Source organism: Chinchilla lanigera, unplaced genomic scaffold, assembly GCF_000276665.1.
Source record: "Chinchilla lanigera isolate Chin_1 unplaced genomic scaffold, ChiLan1.0 scaffold00044, whole genome shotgun sequence".
In the NCBI taxonomy this organism is placed as follows: domain Eukaryota; kingdom Metazoa; phylum Chordata; class Mammalia; order Rodentia; family Chinchillidae; genus Chinchilla; species Chinchilla lanigera.
In genome coordinates, this window is record NW_004955445.1 from 352,171 (window position 1) to 378,082 (window position 25,912).

Below are 25,912 nucleotides of genomic sequence, written 5' to 3' on the forward strand. Positions count from 1 at the left end.
GCACTGGATGAGGCATATTGGTGCCCAAACAGGGACCCACAGTATGGGGAAACTGGTCATATAGCAGGTAAGAGACCACTTCTAGTTGTGCACACAAAAGGGAGAGAGGCGTGTAGATATCATCAACATTGATCCCATCATCAAGTGTAAAACATGGAGCAAACAGGTTCCCAAGAACCACAGGTGTATATAGAAATGGTTGCTGTATTATTGATTCCCATATTTACCTTTTATTTGTGGCTCTGGATCAGGGAGCATCTCGATGATCGTACGCCTGTTGAGACGATCACAGAGGATTTGGCTTGGAGCACTATCTTAAAACTAAGCCCCAAGAAGAAAAAGAATAGTGGCCCCACAGCCCCTTTTATCTTGGGTTTTGTAGAGCTCATAGGAGAGCAGATTATGACCTCAAATGATTGGAAAGGAATAGCTAAAGCATGTTTAAGTCCAGGGGATCATTTATTGTGGAAGGAAAATTTTTTTTCAGTTGTCCATGGATCATGGTGCTCACAAGGCTGCTCAAATTATAGTATAATTAAAGTATAAACAAAAGGATCCAAAAATGCTAAGGAAAAAGGAAAGAAAAAATTGTTGAGCTCAAATAAAAAACAGTTGTTAATAGATTGGACAAACAGACAAACAAATATACAGTCTTCTTACAAAATCAAAGTGCACTCAAATGTACTTTTGGCCAGATTGAATTATAATAACTCTTATACCATTTTATAAATTGGTAAGTATAAACAGACTCGTCATAAGTTTTTGTGGACCAATTAACAGCAATCTCTTACAAGAAGAATTTTGTAGGGAAGGATTTCCTTTTTTGTTTTTGTAATTGAATTTTGAGTGTATTGTGAGTATGTTCAACAATTCCTTGATGTTGAAGACTATAAGATGAGGGAAATGTGAAAGGTTTTATAAAACATTTGGAAGGCAGAACTTGTATAAGCTGGGCCATTGTCAGTCTTAAGTGCCTGCACACAGCCAAGAGTACTAAAGGTATCCAGCAATGAGCCATGACATTTTTAACTGCTTCACCAGTGTGGGCAGAAGCAAAAATAAATCCTGAAGAAGTGTCCACTGAAACATGGACCCAACATAGAGAGCCAGACTCAGGAATGTGAGTGATATTCATTTACCAGTGATGATTAGGGTGTAACCCTCAGGGATTAATTCCCATAGGGAGTGAGGGAAGATGCATTACACATAAGGAACATTGTTTAACAATTTGTCAAGCCTGTCCCTGGGTTAAAAGGAACTGTTTGTGCAAGTGTTTTGATGGAAGGTGGCATGGGAGGCAGAAGCCTGTTCAGTAGGATCTGAAGGAGCAACAGCAACAGTAGCCACAGTTTGTCTATAGCAGAGTTTCCCTCAGTGAGAGGCTCTGGCAATTGGGAATGGGAATGTAAACGACCAATAAAACAAGGGACATGGTGTGACCAAATGGCAAATTGGAGTGTGAAATAAATGAAAAAGATCTTGGCCAGTGTGTATAGTGGCAGTTTCAATGTGGCAGACCACACCACAAACATAAGAGCTGTCTGAAAACAGGTTAATGGGAGTGGGTGAATGATCTTGCAAGGCCCATGTAACAGCCTGAGTTTCAGTCTTTTGCACGGAAGAAAAACTTGTATCCTGTATTCAGGAAGGGGAGGCCATTACATAACCTCCCCTGCAAGAAGAGGACCCATCTGTGAAAACAAAGTCACTTTCCACTATGGGAACCAAGCTTATTTTTGAAGGGAAGACAAAGGGTGTAAGGAAATAAAATTTAAGTAATTTGTCTGGAGGACAGTGACAGTCAATAACACCAGGGAAGCTGGCTAATGTGGATTGCCAAGAGGACAAAAATTGCCACAGTCACTGTTGTTGAACAGTTCAAATCATAACTGTGGTCCCCCTATATAAGCAACATCGGTGACACCAGGCAAAACCTGGAGACCTTTTAAAGTGAGACTGCTGTTGTCTAGTAGGAGTCTCACTGTTCCTTGGGCAAAGGTCCATAGACTCTAGTAAGAATAGCTTGGGGTCCCATTTGAGGAGTTAGGATGAATCTAGAGGACGCACTGAAGTCAAATCCTCCGCCATCTTTTGTAATGGCCATGTTGAATTTGAGTTAAAGATTTAAAAAGCATGCTATTCACCTGAGTTACCAGCTGGTCAAAATGATGTCAAAATTGGTTTTCTCATAGGTCATCAACTTGTTAAGGTAAATAAATGAGGACACTTTAGGCTTGAAAGATTATTGGTTATGGCTCCCTTTGATGAACAAAGAAATAGCTGCTTGAGAAAAATTATACCTCAGCTTTTTCTTCATTAATAGGAAGTCCCAATAATCTCCATAGCCTTATGGGAGACACCAAAAAAAATGTTGCTCAAAAAATATATTATTGTGATATGTTTATGTTGGCCATCATCAAAAGATTAAGTTTTCTAGACAGTAAGGTTTTCTGATTTAAAAGTGCTCTTGTACAAAACTAAATTAAGAAATGAAAGTTTTCATGGCTATGACAATTGATTGTTATTAATCTCCTCATGTATCAAAATGTATTCATGCCTTCAGATGTACAGGTCTTCCAAAATGTAAAACAGGGATTGTTTATGGTGCTATACTTCTTCTTTCAGATTCAGACATTTGTCTTTCTTTTGTGTTCCAACTGCTGGTGAAAGGAGGTTCATGTCAAACCAACATGAGGTCACCAGTCAATAATAATAACAAAAACTTATGTGATGTATGAACTATGTATGTGCCATTATGCTTAGAGATGCCTAGACATTAAGCAGTCCAGATAATGTCACACACTTCAATGACATCCCATTAAAGGATCACAAATTAGGTAAAAGCTTTTTACATATTAGATAGAGATGATTGATTAAAAAGGTTATACTATGTCAAAATGGAAATTTAAGTGTGTTACAAAATGTCATTATGATTGTCATGCTATAATATTATGTATGGCTTTTGATTTCAAATTTTATATAACTGTTATTTGCTCATATTCTATAGAGATTCAACTATTACTAGAACATTCATGGTTAATTAGAAATAATGGTTTGACTTTGTATCTCAAGGTGCTTGATATTCAGATAAATTTATAATATTAAACTCACTGCTCCCATTACAATGTAATATCATTAATCTTCTCTTCTGGATGTTCAATAATTGAGGTTTGGAGATCAAAAACTAGAAAGACAGATGGGCTAGGAGGATACCTTCCAAGGTTGCTGAGAACCCAGGACATGAGGGCACATTTCCTGCAACATCCTACAACTCCGGTGAGTTATACAAACTCCTGACCAAGGAGATTATGGGACCACAGAGGAAGGAAATCAATAGTGTACAGTGTGCCTAAAGAGAGTTGCCTAGGGAGAAAGTCTCCCAAGCTTTCACAGAAAGCAACTTGGTCAAGCAACAGGTGTGACTCATTCAGATGGCTAAAACTAACAGAAGAACTGAGAGGTGCTATGTATGGCTCCAAGGTAAATCCTCAGGAGACTAACTGACCTTGATAGATAGCAAAAAATTAATTTTAACTGATACAGGTCTCACTTTAACCTGGTCTTGAACATTCAGCAGGAAAGTATAATTACAAGAGAGGTCCTCTAGAGAGTCCTCCAAACATAGCTCCTCCAACTTCAACTGCCTGCTCATCGCTTGCAACTACAAACAGAAAAGGGGGAGCTATGGGGAGTGGCTGAAGCTGGAGATCAGTTACGCATGTGGGGCTGAAGCAAGGCCAGCCCAAGAATGCATGGTGCCCAAGGTGAGCCACGTGAACAAGTTGTTTCAGCCCCAAGAGCATGAGGTGTCTAAGGCGAGCCAGGCAAACCAGCCCTGAGAACACAGGGCATGAGAGGTGAAGTAATTGTTGGGCAGAAGGGTTTCACCCAACATCAACCTGCCAAGTGTATAAATAAACACACTGCAGTCATTGGGCAGTTTTTTTCTCCAGTGAGAGAGAGAGAGAGAGCACCACATGATCTCAGCTTTCTGTATTTTCACTCTTGCCTTTCTTTTTTCACAATCCTCTCCCTGGGAATTTCTCGGGAGATGCACCGGATGCAGCACCAGAGCAAAGACTAAATGAGCCTGTTCTTTAAGATGCTTCCCATGCTGCTTAGCAAGAGCTTAAAAGAGTTACTGTGATTAAATGCTAAACTTCATGGTTGTCACTACTTGCCATAAATCATACTATGGATTTTCTGCAGTGACAAAAAGTGTTCTACAATCTACATTTACCAATAATCTAGCCACTGACTCACTCGTTACTGAGCATTTCAAATGTAATTAGCATGTACAAGATACTGAGCCTTACGTGTTATGTCACTTAATGAATTTAAATAGTCACAAGTAGTAGTGGCTAAAAATCTTCCCAGGCCTTCCACCAGGAAGAGCCCTTGGGATCTTCAGGTTGGTGAGTTTCAAAGTGCTCACATCCCAAAGGGAGGGATGACAAGGGTGCAGAAAGAAAGTCAGGGCTTTACTTATATTTATTCCTACCCAGATTCTCTCATTGCTACTGCTGCACGTCCTTTGTAACATACACCATACCACAACAGAGTAGAACATAGGCATAATATACAGATGAGTAAATATGCACTGATCAGGATGCAGGCTTGTGATAGCTTACTGATAGGAATGTGCAATCCAAAGCAGACCAATGATCTTGTCTAACATCCCCATTTTGCCAATAACCAAATGGAAATGAAGAGTAGCTGCCATGCCCCTTAAGCAATTTGTTTTTAGGTAGTACTGGGGAGTGAACCCAGAGTCTTCACATTGAGCTACATCTCCAGCTCTTTCTTATTTTTCTTTTTTGAGACAGAGTCTTGCTAAGTTGCCCAGGCTGGACTTGAACTTACAATCCTCTTGCCTCAGCTTCTCAGAATGCTGGGATACTATAGGCATATGCCACCACACCTGGCTCTAAAGCTCTGTTAAAAGACATTTGTACTTCTGCTAGCTGCTTGGTCAAGCACAGGGATTCCTTTCCCTTACAAGGCTTAGCTTACAAGAACTTGCCTCCCATAGTGATTCTTTACAACCTTCTGGGGAGGAAAGTGAGGCCACCTGCTTGGCCATTCTTCTTCCTCATTTGTAGGAGCCACTGCCAAGATCCAGCTGCAATACCTTCATCACCAGGGCTGCTCACAGAACTTTGAATAAGATCTGCAGAATGTAAGATCCTCTTAGGTACTGGTTTTTCCTGGTGGCAGCAATTGGAAAGATGCTTTTTGTTCATCTTTACCAGTGTTCACATTTGGGGAAAGCTTGCCTCCCATGCATGGGGCAAAGCTGTCATTCCCCCAGGAGGCTCAGCTTATCCTTTGAAGCAGTTGACTGTGCTTGTCAGGACCACAAGTTCCTGAAAAAGCTCTCTGAGCAAGGGTAGGGAGCCACACGCTGCTGTGTCACTAATCACAAGCTCCTGAACCAGTTGGGGTTCCTGCAGAGCCCAGGTAGTGATTTCAGAATGCAGAGACAAAGGGCCAAAAGGAGGGGAGGACCAGCCAAGAGAATTCTCCTTCTGTGTGCGGCGGGTCACCTCTGCTCCTGAAGTGAGCCGGTGACTGTCACCGGCTTGCAGGTGTTAAGAATAGCACAGTTGGAACCATGGACTCCACTCAATCAAAATAACCGGGAGACTGCTGGGAGAGTCCCAGCCCCTGAACTCAGATCTCATCAAAGTGGAATTTGGACACTGTTGCCCTTGGGAGAGCCCGGCAGACCTTGACACCATCAAGGACTTTGCTCAGGCACTGTCAGTTCTGTCTTTCTCTTCAGGATATTCCAGAGATTGTGTGTACTGTCCTTCCCCTGGGAACATCACCCAATGCACAGGGGCTGTGGACCCCATCAGATGGTCTCCCCTGGGCTGCACGTGTGTCCCTAGTGCCACAACTCCCCCACTCAGGGAGGACCCTTAGCCACTGACTGTCATTGCAGTGTGTAACCACCCAGACCATTCACCTCTGAGCAAGACAATCTGGAGGTACAGTTCACCTCCCAGAGCTCCTGCAGGGCCAGGCTGAGGCTCCCTCTCGGCTTGCCTTCCTTTGCCCATGCTCTTACATCTCCTCAGAGCCCACCCTCCAAACATCACTTGGACAGAATCCCCAGCTCAGGCTCTGCTTCCAGGAACCTGGCCTCAGGTATGCCAGGCGAGTGCTCACTTCTCAGAACCCTCACTCAAGCAGGCTTGAAAGGCACCCATAACTATGAACATACCTCATATATGCCCAGAGTCACTTTTGTGTGTGACATCGTACCATGGAACTCATCCTTTTGTTCACTTTATTTTTATTCAAGGCTGTGTTTTAAGGTCAACCTAAGTTTCTGTGTTTATGTCTAATTGTTGGCCTGTAAAGTGATTTATGCTTTTGTAATAAGCTGCCACTTAAGGTTCCAATTTTAAATCTGACTCCTAGGTTTCATGTACCTGGCTTCCCGTCTGTCTCTGAAGGTTAGAAGCATGCTTGAGGTTAGCACAATACCTTTGTCCCCAGGCCTCATGGAGACCAGTCCTGCCCCGTCAGAGCAGCAGAGACCCTTGAAGTTTTGTCGGCAAAGGTCTCCAGCTCTGGGACATACTCCCCGGAGGAGTGCACAGAAGGGAGGAGAGGCTGTGCTGGGATCTCGATCCTGGCTGGGATCCACTGACCTCTCGATGCCACCCTACAGCACCCGCCCTCTCCAGGGAGGCCAGATCCACAGCACAGACCTTGCAGGTTACAGGCTGGCCTCCCATGAGTTATATTATTTTCTCTCCTCTTCTCTTGGCCCCACAAAGAAGTAGAGTGGAAGTTTGCATGGTGAAGCCTCTGCACCCCCTAAGCAGAACCTGAGACTGCAGTCAAAGCCCCAGGGCTAGAGCTGGGTGTGGTGGTGCATACCTGTAGTTCTAACACTCCAGAGGCTGAGACGGGAGGATTGCCATGAGTTCAAGGCCAGCCTGGGCTACACAGCAAGTTCAAGGCCATCCTGGACTACATAGTGAGATCTTATCTCAAACAAACAAACACAGAAAAAACCCAGGGCTGTGGTCAGTGGGACCCAGGGCCTTGACCTTGTGCAGGAGTCACACGCAGCAGAGGCCACTTGAGCTCAGTGCTAATGAAGAGCCACCGCACTGCACACAGAAGCACCAGGCCCACACCCCAGTCTGTCTAAGGGGGAAAGTCCTTGCCTACTAAGGGAGCCCTGTTCCCAAACCAAGGGTTTGCTCTCCTCTGCTCTTCCTTGTTGGAAAGTTCCTAGAACAAGTCCCTGAGTGTCTCATGCCTCCTACCACACCAACATAGCTACAAATTAATCAATAAAATCCAATTCCATGGTCCAGTGCCTGCTTGGGGCATGGTGGAGATGTATTTTGTGAGCACTCTTTGTTTCTACACCAGGCCAGTTAGGAATCTAAAGATGAATTTTCTTCATTTTTTTCAGTTTCACTCTGAAAATGGGCCCTGCATTTTCTAATCCCTCTCCTTCAGCTCATGTGGTTTCATTAATGAAAACAACCACTTTCAGGACAGTGTGGTATTTGGAACTGGCAGCAGGCAAAGAGATGAACGCATCAGAATGGAAATAAACTCCCAAGGATATGTGAGAAGCTAAAATGTAGCAAATAACTGAGCGAAAGTGGACTCGTGCAAACATCTGCAAGCTTTTTATGTAAATTCCAGATATATTTTAGATTTTGCAGGTCATACAATCTCTGTCTTTGTGTGTACGTGTATGTATGTGTGTATGCACATGTTCGGGTGTGTGTGTGTACATGTGTAGGTATATGGATCTCCCCTTCAAAAATATAAAACCATGTCAGACTCATGAGGGTGTACTAAAACAGATCAAAAGTCATGTTTGACCCATGATCCATGGTTGTCTCTATAACAAAAATAAAAACAAATTTTTTCATATATGAATATACATTAATTCAAATAAGAAGAAAACATAAGAGAATATATTTGTATACTGTGATATTGAAAAATTGAGAGTAAGAAGAGTTTCTTAGACGAGAAGTAGTAACTCTAAAGGAAACATCAGCTGCATTGAAGTATATCAACTTCTGGCCGGATGTGGTGGCAAGCACCTGCAGTCCCAGGGCTTTGAGAAAATGGCTTTGAGACCAGAGGTTCAAGAACAGCCTGGGCAACACAGCAAAACCCCAGCTCAACAAATAAACAAATAAATAAATAAATAAAACTATTTCTTCTTACTGACAAAAACCTCACAGTCAAGTGTTAATGATTTATATCTAGATGTCCCCCCACAGCCTCATGTGCTCATAGGCGGGGCTTCTGAGAGGATCATGGGGTTGTGATATTCATCAGAGAATTACCCACTGATGAGTCTACGGCTCAATATGCTGTTGGAAGGTGAAGCCTGGTTGCAGGAGGTGGGGCTACACGTGGAAAGCTGTGTCTTCCTCCCTTCTCCCTTGACCTCTCTCTGCTTCCCGCCACCCTGCCATGGACTGTTTCCCCTCTGCCCTCCTGCCATCCACCCTGCCTGGAGCCAACTAATTATCAACTGAAACTCTACAAACTGTGAGCCAAAAGAAACTTTTCCTCTTTTAATTTGTGCAGTCAGGTATTATATCTCAGCAACAAGAAAAATAAGACAGCAAGATTAAAATAAGAATTCCGTTCCCAACAGTGCGGCAAAGTAAATGCTCAGACTGACTATGACCATATTCATCATTGTACTGAAAAATAAATACAGATTATAAAACATCTTAAACAAATTTAAATATATGGACATGTTGATTAGAAGGTAAGAAATAGAAGTCAAAAAACCAAGGGAAAACTGAAACCTGGAAAATTAAGTTTGCTTTCACTGTGGGGGTCACTTGCCAAACCAGGTGAGATCAATTGTATATTTTCATGGTCTGGTGAGGACAGGACTCAAGGCTCAGATAACAAACCACTCCCAACTCAACATTTATCACCATGGGAAGGGGGAGGAACTCTTTCCTGTTAATTTCATAACAATAACACAACTTTCTCTTGGGTTTGAGATCTGAATTTACAGAAAACAAGAAAGTAGGAAAAACCTAAAACCAAGGATTTCATTTAAATTGTATCTAGCAGAAGCAAGACAAATATTTTTACGGGAGAAATCTCCACTCAGCCTAACTCTCAAAGTTCTAGAAATATCAACTCACAGTCAAAAATACCAACATAAACAAGAAATCAAGTTACCATAAGTAAGAGATAATATACAAAACAGCGTCAGATACACTAAGACTTCATATCTTAGCATTATCGAATGTAAAATATTAAATATGTATCTTAAAAAGAATAAAAATAAAAATAAAGACTATGATACAAAAATCACCAAGCATTACTGAAAAGCAATTAAATGGAACCTTTTGGAAATAAAACATAATATCCATTAGCAATTATATTTAAAATTCAGTAGACCAATGAAAAGAGCCATTGCAATACACCAGGGCTTTCTGGTCCAGATGCATAATAGTAACTAGGTTTGCCACCCCAAATAAAAGCTAGACAAATGAGTACATCCTCATGACATCAGACATGAAGCCCTGAAGCACCAATCCGCAAGACAGAAGAATAGAGATAAAACTTTCTGGGCTCTAGAATGTTTCCAGGTCCAGCACAATCTCTTGAAAAGACTATACTTTCTCCTCCAAATTTCCCTTATACTGTCATCAAAAGTCAATTGATCATATACTTGTGGTCAGTCTCTGTACTCTTTCCCCATTGACCTTGGTCCATGTCAGTGCAAAACCCACACTGTTTTGAATATTTTAGCTTTATAGTAACTCTTAAAGTCAGGCTGTATAATTAAGACACTGTGATGTTTGAATCAAAATAAGCAAATAGATTAACAAGGGCCTCTAGCACAACTAGATATCCACTTGCAAAAAATAGAAACTTTGATCCATACATCTCACCAGATATGAAACTTAGGTGAGGCTAGAGTATAGGTGTGAAATGTAAAAGCTTAGAAGAAAACAAAAGAAAATCCTGGCAATTGTGATAAGGCATATGTTTATGTGTAGTCTGACACTAAAAGAATAGTCAACAAAAGAAAAAAATAAATTTCATCAAAATTTAAAAATGGATTTCATAAAAAATCACAGCTATCTGCTCTTTAACAGACATTGTTCAGAGAATTAAAACACAGATCAGACTCTAGCAGAAAATACTTGCATATCACATATTTGATAAAGAATTTATAACCAGGATACATAAAAAATTCTCAAAACTCAACAATAACAAAATAATCCCATTTTTCCAATGGGAAAAGGACAGATTTTTTACCAAAGAAGGTATACAAATGGCAAATAAAAGCATGAGAGGATATCCAATATCATCAGTTATTAGGAAAACTCAAATTGCAACTGTAATTGGAATCATAATATAACTAGAACTTTATGCAAATTGCAATTATTTTGAGCTACTACTATACCCTATTAAAATGATTAAAACTAAAGAGAATGGACCATACCAAGTGTCACCTAGGACACCGCAGGAGGAGATGTGAAATGATACAATCACTTAGGTAATGATACATCTATCACATGGTCCAGCCATTCTGCTCTTGGGTATTCACCCCAGATAATTTTAAACACATATCCACACAAAGAATATGAATATGAATACTGATGGTACGTTCTTTTTCTTTGGTATATCAGGAATCGAACTTGGGGCCTCATGTTTGGTAGACAGGCACTGCACCACTGAGCTACATCCCTGGTCTTGATGGTCGTTTTTTTTTTTTTTTCTTTCTTTTTTTGTTTTTTTTTGAGACAAGGTCTCGCTATGCAGTTCAGGCTGGCCTTGCTCACTTTGTAGCCCAGGCTGGTTTCAAACTCACAATGATCCTCCTGCCTCAGCCTCCCAAGTGCTGGGATTACAGGCATGCACCACCACTCCCAACTTGATGGTCATTCTTAAAATTTTTTCACTTCATGTTTATCAGAAATGATTTGGTATCAACATACAAAACAATTATGACAACTCATTTCTACTACTCTTTGATTATAGAAGATAACCAAATGTGTTTAACAATTTCTCTGTTGCTGGGATATAATCCATGTGTATATGGATGATATAAATAGATATAGATATATTGTGGTACTGTGATAACTATAGCAAACTGACGCATACTCAAAGTCTATATCGATTTGTAATTCCATAAGCAGTATATCAGAGTCTCTCCCAAATTTCCACCAAGTGGGAATTGACATCCCTTGTACTTTCTCTTATCATGAATGAGTTTGAGAATCTTTTTCATTTGTTTCAGGACAAGTTGTATCTTTTTTTTTATGAGTTAACTGTTACTTTGCTCATTTTTTTGTCTTTTTTTTTTATCAATTTAGAGATTCTTTATTTGGAACATTAGCATACTTTTTGTGGTATTATTATACAAATAGCAAGCATTCCTCTCCTCATGCTTTGACTTAATTTATGGTAGCTTTGTTGCACACAGTACCTATATTTAATACGTACCATTTATCACTCTTTTGCATTTTCTGGGTCATATGAGGCACTTGGAAAGATTTTTGTCTCATAAAAATTTCCATTGTCTGCTTACTTTCTAAATGTATTTTTTGCTACTTACTGATCTTTGATTGGTATTGATTTAAATCACTGCAAGATATGAGTTTAATTTCTACTTTTTTCAGATTTCTTAGTAACTTACCAGAACTGAGATAAACCAAAGGTCTACCAACAAGGAAATGCATGAAAAAGTTTTGACAGATCCACCCAGTAGTATAGATTTGTCAATAAAAAGAAGTGAATTATTGACACGCATAATAACAGGGATAACCCTCGAAATAAGCATGCTTACCGAAAACAACTATGCCAAAAAAGAAAAAGACATGTATATATTGTGTGATTCTATTTCTAAAAAGTCTAGCAGAACCAAGTTAATCTATAGGGCCAGAAAGCACATCCGTGGTTACCTGAGGATCTCAGGGCAGCAGGGTGGGTAAGACAGAGGAACCACAAAGGGATGGGGAAAGTCTTGAGGAGTGATGGATATGTTGTTTATCTTGGTTACATTGTTGGTTACTCAGGTGTACACCTATATCAAAGCTTACCAAGTTGCACTTTTCTTTTGGAATTGAATATCAAATCCAGGGGCGCCCTACCACTGAACTACTTCTCCAGCCCTCTCTGTTTTTTTTATTCTGGGGCAGAGTCTCAACTAATTTGTATGGGCTAGCCTCAAACTTGTGATCCTCCTGTCTCAACCTTTCAAGGGGTTGGGATTTATAGGCATGCCCTATGGGCTCAAATGAATTGTATGCTTTAAATATAGGCAATTCATTAAATGCAACTGTATTTCAATAAAGCCTTATAAAAAATAACTCAGTGGATTAAGAAAACTAGTAAAATTTTAAAGATACATCTGAACAAAGAATCCAGATACTCACACAGACAAACAAGACAGAGAAAGTCTAGGATACATTACCTCTAAGTTTTAGAAAGAGGAGAGAGAATGGTCAGAGACAATGTTTGAAGAATGATGCCTGGGAATTTTCTGGGGAGACATCAATCCACAAATCATAAAAGCCCAATGGATTTATAATGGAATAAATAAAACGTAATGTCCACCTACATACATCAAAGTAAAACTACAGAACACCAAAGATTAAAAGAAGATCTTAAAAGTGGCCAGAGATAAAAGACTTTTAAAAGACAGAGGAATAGATTAATAGCTGACTTCTCCATCACAAAAAGAAACCACTGGATTATGCAGGCATGGCTTTGATGTGCCCCAAGGAAGGCTGTCAGCCTAGGATCAGGTACCCAGCAAAAATATTTTTCAACAACCATGAGGAAATAAATATATTTTCAGACTAATAAAAATGGAGAGAATTTTCTTCCCTCAAGAAAAATTTTAATAATATGCGTTAGGCAGAAGAAAACCATCCCAGAAAAAAAAATTGAAATAAAAAAACTCCCACATAACCCTAAAAAACAGAATGCAAAGGTAAGGTGTAGCAGCCACATAGGTAAATAGAAATAAATAAACTTCAAAAAACAAATAATATACTGGGAAAAATATTTTCAGTATTTATAACAGGCAAAGAATCCATACAAATGTAGGATATATGCAGAATCCTAAAACTTTGTCATTAAAAAACTCCGCAACGATGAACACTTGCAAGCAGTGAGAGAAAGGTAAGCCTCACTCACAGACAGGATACTCTACAGCAGATAAGGGAACACATTTCACCTAGAGTCCTCACATACTGAAATCTTCAAAAACAGAAATAAGCTTAACCATAAAGTTGAAAAATGAGAAATTCAGCATAATAATATATATATATATATATTCACAGAACAATATGATATATTGTCAGTGGATACACTGACAAAGATGACTTTCTAATCAAAGTATAAAAACATAAATTGAAATGATTTGTATCAAATACATAAAACTACATAATTATCTTTTAAATTTTATTTTTATTTCCTTTGTATTATATATAACATGTAAGGTAATGCTTTATTTTATCTTTAAGACTCAGAGAAAAATGTGATGAAATGCTAACATTTTAAATGCTGCTTCATCACTTGCCAGAAGTTTGTTATACATTTTCTGAACTTTCTTATATTTTTAATATTTTTTTCAAAAAATAGAAAAAGAGAACAGGTATTCTAATGTATGAATTTTAACATTCATGAGTCAAGACCCCTAGGAAATCTCTGCTGTGGTAGTTCGTCTTCAACAAAAATTACAACAATTGAAGCAAAAATGAATCAAGAGGTAGGCTTCTTTCTTAAGAACAGAACAAAAAGTTAGAGGACAGATATGTCATTGATGGCAGATGGCAAAAGGATGAACATATGATGGATCAATAGATAAATGATAGACAATTGCTAAATGATGAATACATTGATAGAAAGGTAACTAAACAGATGGCAGAAGGAAGATAGATGATAGATAGATAGATAGATAGATAGATAGATAGATAGATAGATAGGCAGATGATAGATAGATAATAGATGATAGATAGACAGATAGATAGGTAGATACAAAGATAGATGACAGACGGATGGTAGATAGATCTGAAGACATTGGTGGGCATGAGCAGAATTATGTCTTCCCAGAGATATCCATCTCCTAATCCCTAGGACCTGTGAATGATTTGATTAGGGGAATTAATCACACTACCTGTGAGTCCAATCTAATCATGAGTCCTTAGAAATGACAGAAGTGGGAAGGCATGGAAAAGAGATGTAAAAAGAGAGAATGGAAGGGGAAAAATGGAAACAAAACTTTTGTAAATGGGGTGATTCCAACATCAGAAAATCAATTACATTACAAGTTCCATGTGGGTCAAACAAATTGGTAACCTCCTTACCAAACACTTGGAGGCCGAATATGATGGAACTGGTGGTTTTGTGAGAAATTTATATTTAAAGGAAACACTTTTACCATACATCCGGTATCACATTCCCTTATGAACACCTCCAGGTCAAAGACTGAAACTCTTCACAACTGCACACCAGTGGTGATGGTAGAAAACACTGGTTATAGAAAACTCAGCTAGCCATCCTACTTCCTCTGACCAGGCCAGCTCGGAAAATCTGCGTGCGGCAGACACGCCAGTGTCTACCTTCCTGAGTCACACCTTTGTGTAATCTCTCCTTGGATGTAGGCAAAACCTGCAACTTGATTCTAACTAGAGAAGACTGCCAAATTAAAAGTACTTTTCTGATGTAATTAAAGTCCCTAATGAAAAGGTAGATTATCGAGGGGTCCTTATCTAATCAGATGAGCCCTTCAACAGCTGGCTGAGAGGTGAGAGATGGAGGCTACGGAGATACTCCACTTCCTCTGCTGGCTTTGAAGAAACAAGCTGTGGGGCATTCTGTGCCCCAGAAGAATGAATTCTGCCAACTGCCTGAACTTAGAGGTAGACCCTTCTTTCCTAGTTAGGTCCCTGAATGAGATCACACCCCAGGCCCCACCTAGATCTTGATCACAGTCCTGGGAGACCTCTTCAGAGGAGCCAGCTAAACCATGTCCAGACTTCTGAACTGCTGAAACTCTGAGCTTCTAAATGGATGTCATTTTAAGACACAATATGGTAACTTGTCACTTGTCAAAGAAACAATGAATACACTATTACAGTTCTCTGAGCTGCTATTCCCTTATCTATAGGACAGATAATGAAAATTTCCACATCAGAGAATCGCTTTAAGCATCATAAACAAGACATCCTTTCTTGAAATCCAGTTCAAACGTTAAAAGTTCTTGAAAGACAGACCTTGGAATGGGTGTCCCTTCAAGACAGTAACCTGGGGCCTCTGGACTCAGACCGAAGCGCAGTTCCTCCCCACCACTGTGATGGGAGCCACTTGGATGCATGGAGGTTGCTGCAGTCAGGCTCTCGGCCCTGTGAGTGCGCTGGCCTGCCTAGGAGCCAGCCTGGTGACCTTCACATGAAGGACAGTTGTGCCTACCCAGCCACTCAGAGACCTTCCTTCTGCCCCCAAGGCCTCTTTCTTGCGGGTGTCAGAGCTGCAGAGACCTCCCCAAGACTGTCTCTGAGGAAGGGGCGCATAGGCCAGATTCAGGCTCTTCTAGGGACTTTGCCAAGCCCTTCCTTCCTGCTGGCCTTGCTTTTCCTTGTGAACAATGAGGACATTGATCTGAGAGAGAGCTCCAGGTTTCAAACACAGAACCATAAGCGGCTGTTGTGAGTGAGTCCTTACCACGTGCCAGGCACATAGGAAGGGCACCTGCTACCTGACCTCAGAACTCCTAAGGGGCCCTCTGGGAACCAGTGCCCATGTCCAGGCCCTAGAGTGCTGTGAGGCCTTGCTCGACTTACTTCTACTTTCTAGGTCTCCATTTCCCACTCTGTAAATAGTACCTGCCTGCCTCCATGTTAGCACGAGTTTAGCAGCAGAAAACGACCCCAGTTTACTATCTCGCAGTTTCTGAAGTTCGGGTGTCGAGGCTAAGCTTACCTAGAATCTGCCTAGGATCTCATAAGGCTAAATAAAGTCAGTTGTCACCCAGGCTTTATCTCTTCCCAAAGTTCAAGGGCTTCCTCTGTGCTCCCTGGCTATTGGAAGAACTTTCTTAGTGTGTGGTTGGAGTTCTGGGAATGAAGTCCTCACCTTCTTGCTGTCCTTGGCTCCTCAAGGTGGCCTGCCATTTCTGTCAGCGTGTACATCTGTTCCTCAAAGCCAACCAGAGAGTGCGAGCCACGCCTTCCAGTTCCTCAGGTGACTTGTGTCTCCGACCTCCAGCCCTCCTTCAGAAGTGCCCACCTGATTCGCTCAGGCACTCACACCCAAAGGGAGGGTTATTCAGGGCGTGCCTACCAGGGAGTGGTAATCTGGAGGACTATCTTAGAATCCTATCTAGAATCCTGCTTCCACCCTCCCCAATAGCATAGTACTATTTTCAGTATTAAATGGGCTAATATATGCAGAGAATGCGAAATGCTGGTTGGCACATGGGCCATGTGTCCATGACTGGAATTTCCATCGCCTAACTCCATGGCCAGTGCACTTTGGGGCCGATCCTGGTTTTCATCTTATCACAAGCTGACTTATCTCATGGTTAGGTTCCATCTTTCTGCCTCCTTCTCTGGAACAGAAGTGACTTGAGAGAGAAAGGACCATAGCCTCCTATGTGCCCTCCAAGATGGTCCCAACCCCTTCTGGTGGTCATGTCCCATATACTTCCCTCCTTGCATAATAGCATTAGCCTTGAAAATGAAGAGGATATTGCAGAAATAATAGAATGTGACTTCTGAAACTGGGTCATAAAAGAGAGTGTGGCTTTACCGTACGCTCTCCAGAATCATCATTCTGGGAACCAGCCTACCCTTCAGGGGGATGCCTCAGCTGTCCATGGAGAGCTAGGCACACATAGGGAAGAACTGAGACCTGCTGCCAGTAATCAGCACCATGTGAGGAAACCACCTTGGAAGTGGACCTTCTGGCCCCCACCAAGCTTTTAGATGCCTGAATCCCCAACCAACACTTTGACTGCAATCTCAAGACAGACCTCATGCCAGAATTACCCAACTAAGCCACTCCTGAATCCTTGGCCTACAGAAATGCTGAGAAATGAAAAGTGCGTATCGCTTGAAGCCACAGAGTCTTGCAGTAATTCTTTACATAGCAATAGATAATTCACATGGCCCTCAGAACCTATTTGCCAAGTTAGGAGAATACTGAACACATTAATAACTGGTGACACTTTCCCGTTACTGTGCTGGTCACTGTTGTGATACTTGGGACACAAAGATAAGCAAGGTAATTGCGGGGGTTTTATCCTGGGGGGCAGGAATTGCCTAATAGACATCCAAACAGACAGATGTAGAGGTAGTGGGGGATTCTAGGAGAAAATTAGTGCCAAGGATTGGGCAGAGAATAAAGGGAGAACCATCAGGGCACAGAAGTTGCCCACTGTGTTTATGTTCTTGCTACACAAGAACAGCCAGAGCGGGACTCTAGGGTGGAGTCACAAAGACCAGCAAGCACAACAGCCCTGACTCTGGAATCAACCAGAAGGACAGTCATGAGCTAATGAGGAATAGATGATGAATGAGTCATGGCCAATTAATAAATATTTGATTCCTTTTCCCCACAGCCCCGCCAGCATTTGTTGTTGGTTGATTTCTTGATGATAGCCACTTTCTGGGGTGAGATGGAATCTCAGTGTTGCTTTAATTTGCATCTTTTAAATGACCAGTGCTGTTGAACATTTTTCCATATACTTATTTGCCATTTGTAGTTTTTCATCTGAGAAACGTGTGTTCATCTCAGATGCCCATTTTTGGGTTGGATCTTTGAATCTGGGGGCCTTAATTTTTTTTTTAATTCTTTATATGTTCTAGATTGTCAATGCCAATGTACAACCACTGTGGAAATCAGTGTGGAGATTGCTCAAAAAACTAGCAGTAGAGGTCTCAGTCAACCCAGCTATTCCTCTTCTAGCAATTTTTCAGAAGAATTGAAAACATCGTTCCACAGTGATATATGTGCACACATGTTTATAGCAGCACAATTTATAATAGTTAAATCTTGGAAACAACCCAAATGCCCATCAACCAAGGAATAGATAAAAAAAGTTGTGGTATTTTTATATAATGAAGTACTACTCAGCTATAAAGAAAGATAAACTCAAGGCTTTTGTGGGGAAATGAATGCCACTAGAGACAATACTCATAAGTGCAATAAATCAGTCTTGCATGTGTAAACATCATATTGTCTCTCTAATGTAAGAAACTGAAAGTGTAAATAAGATCCAAAAGGTTCAATAGATACTGTGAATGGGAAAGAAAGTGCTCAAAAGAGAGAACTGGGATGGGAGAAAGGAGAAAAGTAGGAAGGGAAATACATACACACACACACACACACACACACACACGATAGCTAAGATAATTGTACTATTAATTTCTATTAGTTCATTGAAAGGAACCGTTAATGCTTACATTGCTTTTGATCAATTTTGCATGCCTGTGTCTAGTAATCTGAGCAACTACTTTGAAGAAAGCAATATGCAATATAATAACCATTGTTAATTTCCTGTCATCTTGTTTTGAAATTCTGTACCATTTTTATTGCTTTCTTTTCCCTTTAAAATAAATAAAAATGTATTTGAAGCCTCTGCAGCCTCTCGCTGACAAATTCTTTCAGTAGGAGGCGTTCTTTTGGCCAACTACTAGGCCAGCTATTAGGAGGAAGATTTACAAACTCAAACACCTATGGGTGCCAGGTAGATAAATGAGACAGGCAGGCTAAAATTAAGGCAACAGGGAGAGGTGGGGACTGGGACAAGCTGTCACCCACCAGAAGTGGATGCTGCTCAGGTCCAGCCTACAGCTGCCAGCAAGCAACCAGGCCCTGTGTCTTCAGAGCTTCTGAGAGCTCAAGAGAAGGGAGAGACCCAGATTTTCATGCGAAATCTGGTTTTTATTACATTGTTAGTAAAACTTCTAGACTGAGCACCAGCATAATGACATTCTTACATGGATGATGTTTTGCCCAAGAGCTGCTAACGGGTTTGCAAGGCATCCTGGAGAGATGTCCCCAGCTTCTTGGGACCTCAGCCTGGAATCTCCCAGCCTCCTTCCAGGCTCGGTGGAGGTTGGCTGAGTTAGCCAAGGGGGTCTGGGGAAAGTGGGAACTGTTAACAGCCCCTTTGATCCCCGCCCTCTCAATATCTGCTGGGTCCCTCATGCTGCCTGGAAACTTCAGGCTCACCCGTTGTCACTCAGATGTGACTTAGGACTTCTTTCTTGTCAGTAAGATGCCTGGGGGGAGTAAGAGTCACATTGCCAACGTCCCTACCTCCCCAGAACTTCACAGGCAGATACTCTTTGGTCTGGTCAGTCTGCATTCTCTGTTTTTCTGAGCTCTGCATCCAAAGCTTCCTTTGTTAGAACATTCCTACCCATGCTGGCCATTACAGTAGTCCTTCTTTTGGTCAGGCTATTTTCACTTGGGTTTTGTCACGAGAACTCTGAATGACCAAGGCAATAAATCATGTCCCAAAAATGGTGGGTGCTGGGGAAGATGAGACGTGGTTTGGAGCTGCATGAAGTCCTGCTCCTTGGGCAGGGCCAGCAACATTGCTTGTTAGAAATGCAGACTCTCAGAGCTGCTGGGTCCTACAGAGCAATGCAAAAATAGTCCAGGCAACTAATACACCCAGGACAGGCCTGGAGCACAAGGCAGACCACACTGGTGCACAGGCTATGGAGTGAGCCTTGCCAGCTGAAATCTGACCTCTCTGTGTCTCTACGTCCTTGTGAGAAAGACAGCACTAATGACGCCTCTACCTCTCAGAGGCCCAGTAGGATCTAATGACCCACCCCACGCAATCACATCACTCTCGCTCAATGCCGGGAACACAGCAAGCACTACTCCATGGGGCTGGCTCAGGACACGTGGTCCTGCAGACAACTGAGGACAGCGGGAAGGAGACTCCAAGAAGCAGAGATCATCTCCAGCCCTTGAGAGTCCCAGCAGCTGCAGGGGAGAATGAAGAGTCTGGGTCACCTCCTGAAGAACACCTGGACTTTGCATCAAGTTTGCACAGGGGAGGAGAAGGTCAAGGGCGTTCTAGGAAGGAAGGGCTTCCAGCCACCGTGCAGCATGCGCATGCACCAGGGATCGGGCTGGAGGGTGGGCTGGTGAATGGAATGAGGGCAGAGGCAGACCTGGTCCCTTTGTCTGGGAGAGAAAGCTGTCATGGGAAAGTAAGAGCAAGATGTTTCTGAGGGCTAGGCTTGGAAAGGGCTGCATGTAACAGGTGAAACATGCCAAAGGTCTTGCTTTTTAACTTGTACATAATAAGCAGTCCAGAGGGTGTTAAGCAAGGAAGTAAGACAATCAGATGATGAAAGAGTGGTGTGGAAATCCACGTCCTCTCATCTGTCATCGGTGAGTGTGTACGTGGATGTGTCTCAAGAAGACAGACTTCTACATGTTCACATCCATTACCCTCAAGGGCTGGGATTCCTCAGATATGTTATTGTCTTCTGTTTGCTCTAGCTTTTCGAGAATGAACACACACTGCTTACATAATTCCAAAAAGCAATAAACGCCGTGAATAATTAATACGCTCCCTCTTTAGGATTTGCATTGGATGGATGAGATTTCAGCCCAGTTATTTCAAACATTTGCTGAATGGTTAACTCAGAAAGGTACCAGGGAAAAACACACAGACAATGGAGTCCTGCAGGGTGGGTTTGTGGGGAATGAAGTCAGCCCTTTAATCATGGGAATTACAGGTCCTGCACAATGGAGCCCTCTCTAGAGCACAGAGAAGCCCCTCAAATCCCGTGTGGAGTCCTTGGAGTTGAACTAGGTCCAGTTTACACTTCCTGCCCCAGGGCATGTGTGGAAAGGGTGGAGGGGACCACACATCCTACCTTTTGGGATTGATCCTCAGTTTTTTCTGCTTGCTGTTCCCACGAGTCATCTTCGCCCTCCTGCAAGACAGGCCTTTCTTCCATTCTGGGTCCCGTATCTGGTCCTGGGACCTCATCCCTGAGACTCTCAGGCAGGAGAGCTGAAAACAGCAGGCATGTTACCAGTGTACTGCTCAACCCCTTGTTGCAGGCACAACCACAAAGCGCTCTCTCTCTCTCTGTAGACAGGGTGCCCATCTGTAGGACTCAGGCAAGAAAATGCTGCAGTGACAAAGGACCTGTGTCCATACGGGCTCCAGCTAGGTGCTTGCAGAATGTACCTGCACAGAACTTTCTGGAACTCAGCCTGGGCTGGCTCCCAGAGGAAAGGCCAGACCCAAAGGCCTCAGGAACACCAGCGTTCATGTCACTCTCCCTGTCCTGTGTTTGGAGGAAGGTGGTCTGAAAGCTGGACTTGGGTCTCCCCTCTCAGTCCCACCACTTTCTGGATGAAGAAAGTACTACAGCACCCTCAGGCTATACCTGAAGAAAAGCAAGGCAGCTTGCCAGGTTCCAGCTCTAGACACCTGTCATTGATCATGGGGTTAAATTAGAACTGAGGCTTCCAGACTCTTCTTAGTGACCCTGGAGCAAGCAGAACTGGGCAGGATTAAGTCCTCAAGGCATGGAAGGCTCATTCTCAAGATGGAGCCATGCACCTATCATTTCATCACCAAGTAAGAACTCCCATGAGCACTTGCTACCATTCCTTGTTTGCCACTGTCCCTGAGAAACTCAATAGTACCTTTGGGTCTGATGATAGTAACTATTTTCCAGCCTGGTATAATGACTGTCTCCTTTTAAGAGTTTTATGTTGTTTTGCTTTATTTGGTTTTGTCTTTTGGTCTATCACTCAATAAAAGTCTTTGCTTCTGTTACTGGGAAGCTCAAAATTAACCTTATGTGGCATTATGAACAGTATCTCACCCAGCAACTATGGTACAGCAATTCTTTACTCTGAAACTTACTTTTCCATGACTTTCTTTTGTGTGTGTTTAAAGCCTTTCTTCTTTCCCTCCCTAGGTGTGGAGCCCTAGCCTGCCTTGGGAGGAGGCTGAGAAGACAGAACAGACAGCAGCTGCTGCAAGGGGAGGCTTCACGCACACTCTCTCAGGCCCACACTGACAGAGCTGGTGTTACCTGGGGCGTCTGTGCTGGCCCTGTTCCTGCTCCTCCTCCTTGTCCTCCTCCTCGTCTTTCTCCGCTGGTACATCTTCCATCGTACAGGGGCGGGGCATCAGGACCTCCACCCGGAAGACTGCCGCCAAGGACGTGCAGAGCTGAGTACACAGAAGCAGCCTTCTCCTTCTGCTCCTGGGGCAGGGGCAGGCTGCGCCGCAGGCAACACCATGTGAGCTGGGGTTCAGCCTTCAGTGAGGGGAAGGGACTCTGGGCCCCACAGCTCCCTGGGGTCCCTAAATCGGGTGATAGGGACAGCGCTGGTTGGCCCAGGGGCAAGGGCTGTGGCCTTGTTTGGGTGGTGAGGAAGGAGCCAGGCTGGGTGGAGCAGCAGGGACTGACCTGCAAGGGAGGGTCTTCTGGGGCACCCAGGAGGCCCTGCAGTTCCCTGCTGGATGTCTGGAGCTTCAGGACACCCTCAGAGGTCACGGCCCTTGCTGATATGTTGCCTATGGAAGGGTGACAGGTGGCGTAGGTCTGACCCCGTTTGTCCTGAACTACAAGGGCGTCACATGTAGAGAGAGGTGGGAGAGAAGCTGTCTCCCCAGGGGCCCCAGTGGCTGAGCCAGGAGACTCCCTGGAAGCCAGGACGTGCGTGTCAGTCTCCTCTCGCTTTTCCCTTCCCACTTGAGTCTTGTTCTTTCCATCCCTTGACCTGGAGCAGCTGGGCTCCTCCAGGCTGCCATCCGCCTCACCTGGGACTGGGTCTGAGTGCTGGCCTTGTGTGGACAACAGGGGGACAGGCAGAGGGGAGGGGGTGTCTCCCGGAGGTAACCTGAGGAGGTACTTGGGAAGAAAGGTGCTGTCTACCGTAGCTGGGAAGGCGACAGGAGCCTGAGACTGGGTGACCAGCTGGGATTGCTGCCCAGGGTTCCCCATGGCATAGGACAGCATGGACTCCTTGTCCTCCAGCCCTGCCTGCCTTTGGGCAGCAGGAGCAGCCAAGAAGGTGCCAGAGGATGCCAAGTGATCAGCCACCTTCTTGGCATTCTCCTGTGGCACCCCTGCTGTCTCCCTGGGGTCACTGTCCTGCCTCTGGGAGGGCAGAGAGGCACCCTGAGCAGAGCCACCCGGGATCTCTGCTCCTTGGGGCCCTGGCTGCTCCGGGGGGCTTAGCCCTTCCACCTTCGGCTTCTTCCTTTCCGAAGGGAGTTTGTCCTCCGCAGGCCAGGGCTCCCCAGAGCCACCCCCAGGCCGTCTCAGCACGGCTGGAGCCCGTAGGCACGTCTCCTTCACACACCCACCTCCAGGAATGCCTCCTTCCAGCTGGAGGTCTGACACAGCTGGCCTGGGAGCCCCCAGGTCACCTTCGTGGATGGGCCCAGGTGCTGGGGGCAGCTGCAGCCTCAGTTCCAGCTGTTCATTTGGAGGAGGCAGAGGGCTTCTGTTGCCTGGACCAGGGGGGTCTCTGCTGCCAAGGGTGGGAGATGACACGGCCCTGGCCATCCTGTGCTGATCACTGCCTCCTGTGCTGGCCACTGTGCTCCCCTGCTTAGGGGACTCAGTCTCTAAAGAGCCCTCTGGAGCTGGCAGACATGCCCAAGGCCCTGGCTTGGTCTCTATAGAAATGTCACCAAGGATAGGTATCCCACTGTCATGATATGGGGCTGCACCTTTGGACCCCACTGCCTCTTTCTGTGGAGGAGGGTCCAGCTCTGTCCCCTGGCCTGCTTGTGCATCCTTGGCTTTCCGAGTTCCCTGATGGCCGGCTTTCATTTTCTGGTAGATTCTCCTGAATGTCTCATTGCCATACACCTGCCACTTGTCCTGGGAGAACATCTTCGACTTCCTCTGGCCGCACTTCTTACTGGCCGCTCTGCCCTTGTGGGCGGCTCCCTCTCCTGGGGTGATTCTCTTTCCATCCAGGTCCTCTGTGGGGGCCACTGGCTCTCCAGTGGGGGTACAGGGCACATCCTCCACAGCGGCCTGTCTCACCAGGGCCCGAGGGTGGCCGCTGGGGACATCTGCCAAGGTAAGCCCAGAGTGGCAACCTCGTTGGGCTGGGGCCAACCTGGGGCTCAGCGGCTTCTGAATCCTGGGGCCGGTGTCCTGCAGGTCTCGTGGCTCTGGCCATGTTCTGGAGGCCTCAACAAAGGGGAGTGAGTTACTCCTGGTGACAGGAACGTATTCCACAGAGGTGGAGAGCTGAGTGGGCACGGAGTGGAAGAAGAGGGGCCGTGCCTTGTCCAGAGCCGTGAAGGTGGAGCAGGCTGGGCTGAGGGCAGCCCTCCTGCGGCCAGGCTCTAGTGCCCGGATGTCAAAGTGGAAGGAGTCCTTGTAGGTGTAGGGCATGGGTAGGTCAATGCTGCCCTGCTTGGACAGGACGGTCTTGCGGGGCCGCACGTGGTCCAGCTGGGGGTCATCCACCACGGCCTGGTTGTGAGAGATGAGCTGGGCAATGCGCTCCTCCAGCCGCTTCTTCTCCAGCTCCACACTGGCCCCCGAGGCTGTGGGCTCAGCCCTGGTATGTCTAGGTCCTGGCCCTGCGCCTCCCTCGCCCTCGGACTCTGCACTGTGCTCCGACAAGCTGTGCAGGGGACTGGAGGGCAGTGGCGGCTGCTCCACGCTGTCCGAGCGAGACAAGTAGCCTGAGTCGGTGCTCTCACACTTCCTTAGCCGGCCCTCGGAAGCCTTGGCATCCCAGGGCTTCTCCGAGGATATCTCCTGCTGCCGCTGCAGGGAGGATGGCTTTGGTTCTGGCAGCTTCCGCCAGGGCAGTGTGCTGACCGGCGGGAGCCCAGGCGATGCCATCTGGGAGGAGTCCGTAGGGGCCTCTCTGCGGGCAGGTATGGACCCTAGGCGGGGAGCAACTTCTGCCTTCACATCCAGGTTCTTGACACCAAGGGACAGATGGGCACCTGGGGAAAGAGGCTTTCCATCACCTGTTCTCTGGCTCCAGCTTTCCTGCCTGTTGTCTGCTGAGGAGGGCTCTCCAGCCCTGTCCCCCTCCTCCGAGACACTGCTCCCACCCGCCTCAGACTCCAAAGACAGCCGGGAGTTGTTGAGGTGCGTCTGTGTCCTCCTGTGCTTATACAGGTTGCTCTGGGTCTTAAAGGCAATGCCACAGGTGGCACAGGGAAAGGGCCTCTCGCCCGTGTGGGACCGGATGTGCTTCTCCAAAACACTGGGCTTCAGGCAGTCACGGCCACAGTGCGGGCACAGGTACTTGCCAGCATTCCGCACCTTGCCTGGGCTGCCCAGCGTGGGCCCCAGACCCGGGGACAGGACAGGCAGGGTGCCCACAATGTTCACTGTCAGGGCTGGGGCTGCTGGCTTGCCAGCCTGGGTCGGCCCAGACCCTTCAGGCTGCAGCAGGGGGCTAAGGATGAAGGGCACACTGCCCCCGTCCAGACTGCCTGTCACCAGTGGGGCACGTGGCTGGAGGCTCCCAGGAGGCACTGTATGGTAGAGCGGGATGGGCAGAGCTTTCAGGATCATGGCAGGTGGCAGGCCCTGCTCCGGAGGCAGGATGATGGGCCCCAGGGTCAGACGAGGAGAGGCCTGCCCACTTGGGGCCCCCGGAGGGCCAGGTGTAGGAATTGTCTGGTCCCTGGCAGCTGGAGCAGGGCAGGTGGATTCTGGAGCCTCCATTCCACATCATCTGGACAGCCCAAGAGGTCAGGCAACCTGCAGGAGACAGCCACCGTTTACCATGGGTACCTCTTCTCTCCATCAGTGACTATTCCCCTGACCCTGCCAGCATTTCACACACCTTCAACCCCGACAACCATCCACAAGTACTCTTGTTCCCAAGTTAGGAAAGAGAAAACTGCAACTTGACCTGTCATGTGGCAGCTACATGG

General features: G+C 45.0%; 1 protein-coding gene across 5 annotated transcripts in view; it reads right to left on the reverse strand.

Annotated features, from left to right (window-relative positions):
* Positions 1 to 25,912, reverse strand: part of Znf831 (zinc finger protein 831) — a 133,545-nt gene that overhangs the window by 67,600 nt on the left and 40,033 nt on the right. For all 5 annotated transcript variants that reach the window (XM_005392206.2, XM_013518379.1, XM_013518377.1 and 2 more), the window contains 2 exons: positions 22,071 to 25,736; positions 20,892 to 21,031 (listed from right to left, as the gene is read on the reverse strand). In XM_005392206.2, the coding sequence (XP_005392263.1) occupies positions 20,892 to 21,031; positions 22,071 to 25,700 (3,770 nt within the window). In that variant the 5' untranslated portion in view covers positions 25,701 to 25,736. The remainder of the gene's footprint in view (positions 1 to 20,891; positions 21,032 to 22,070; positions 25,737 to 25,912) is intronic.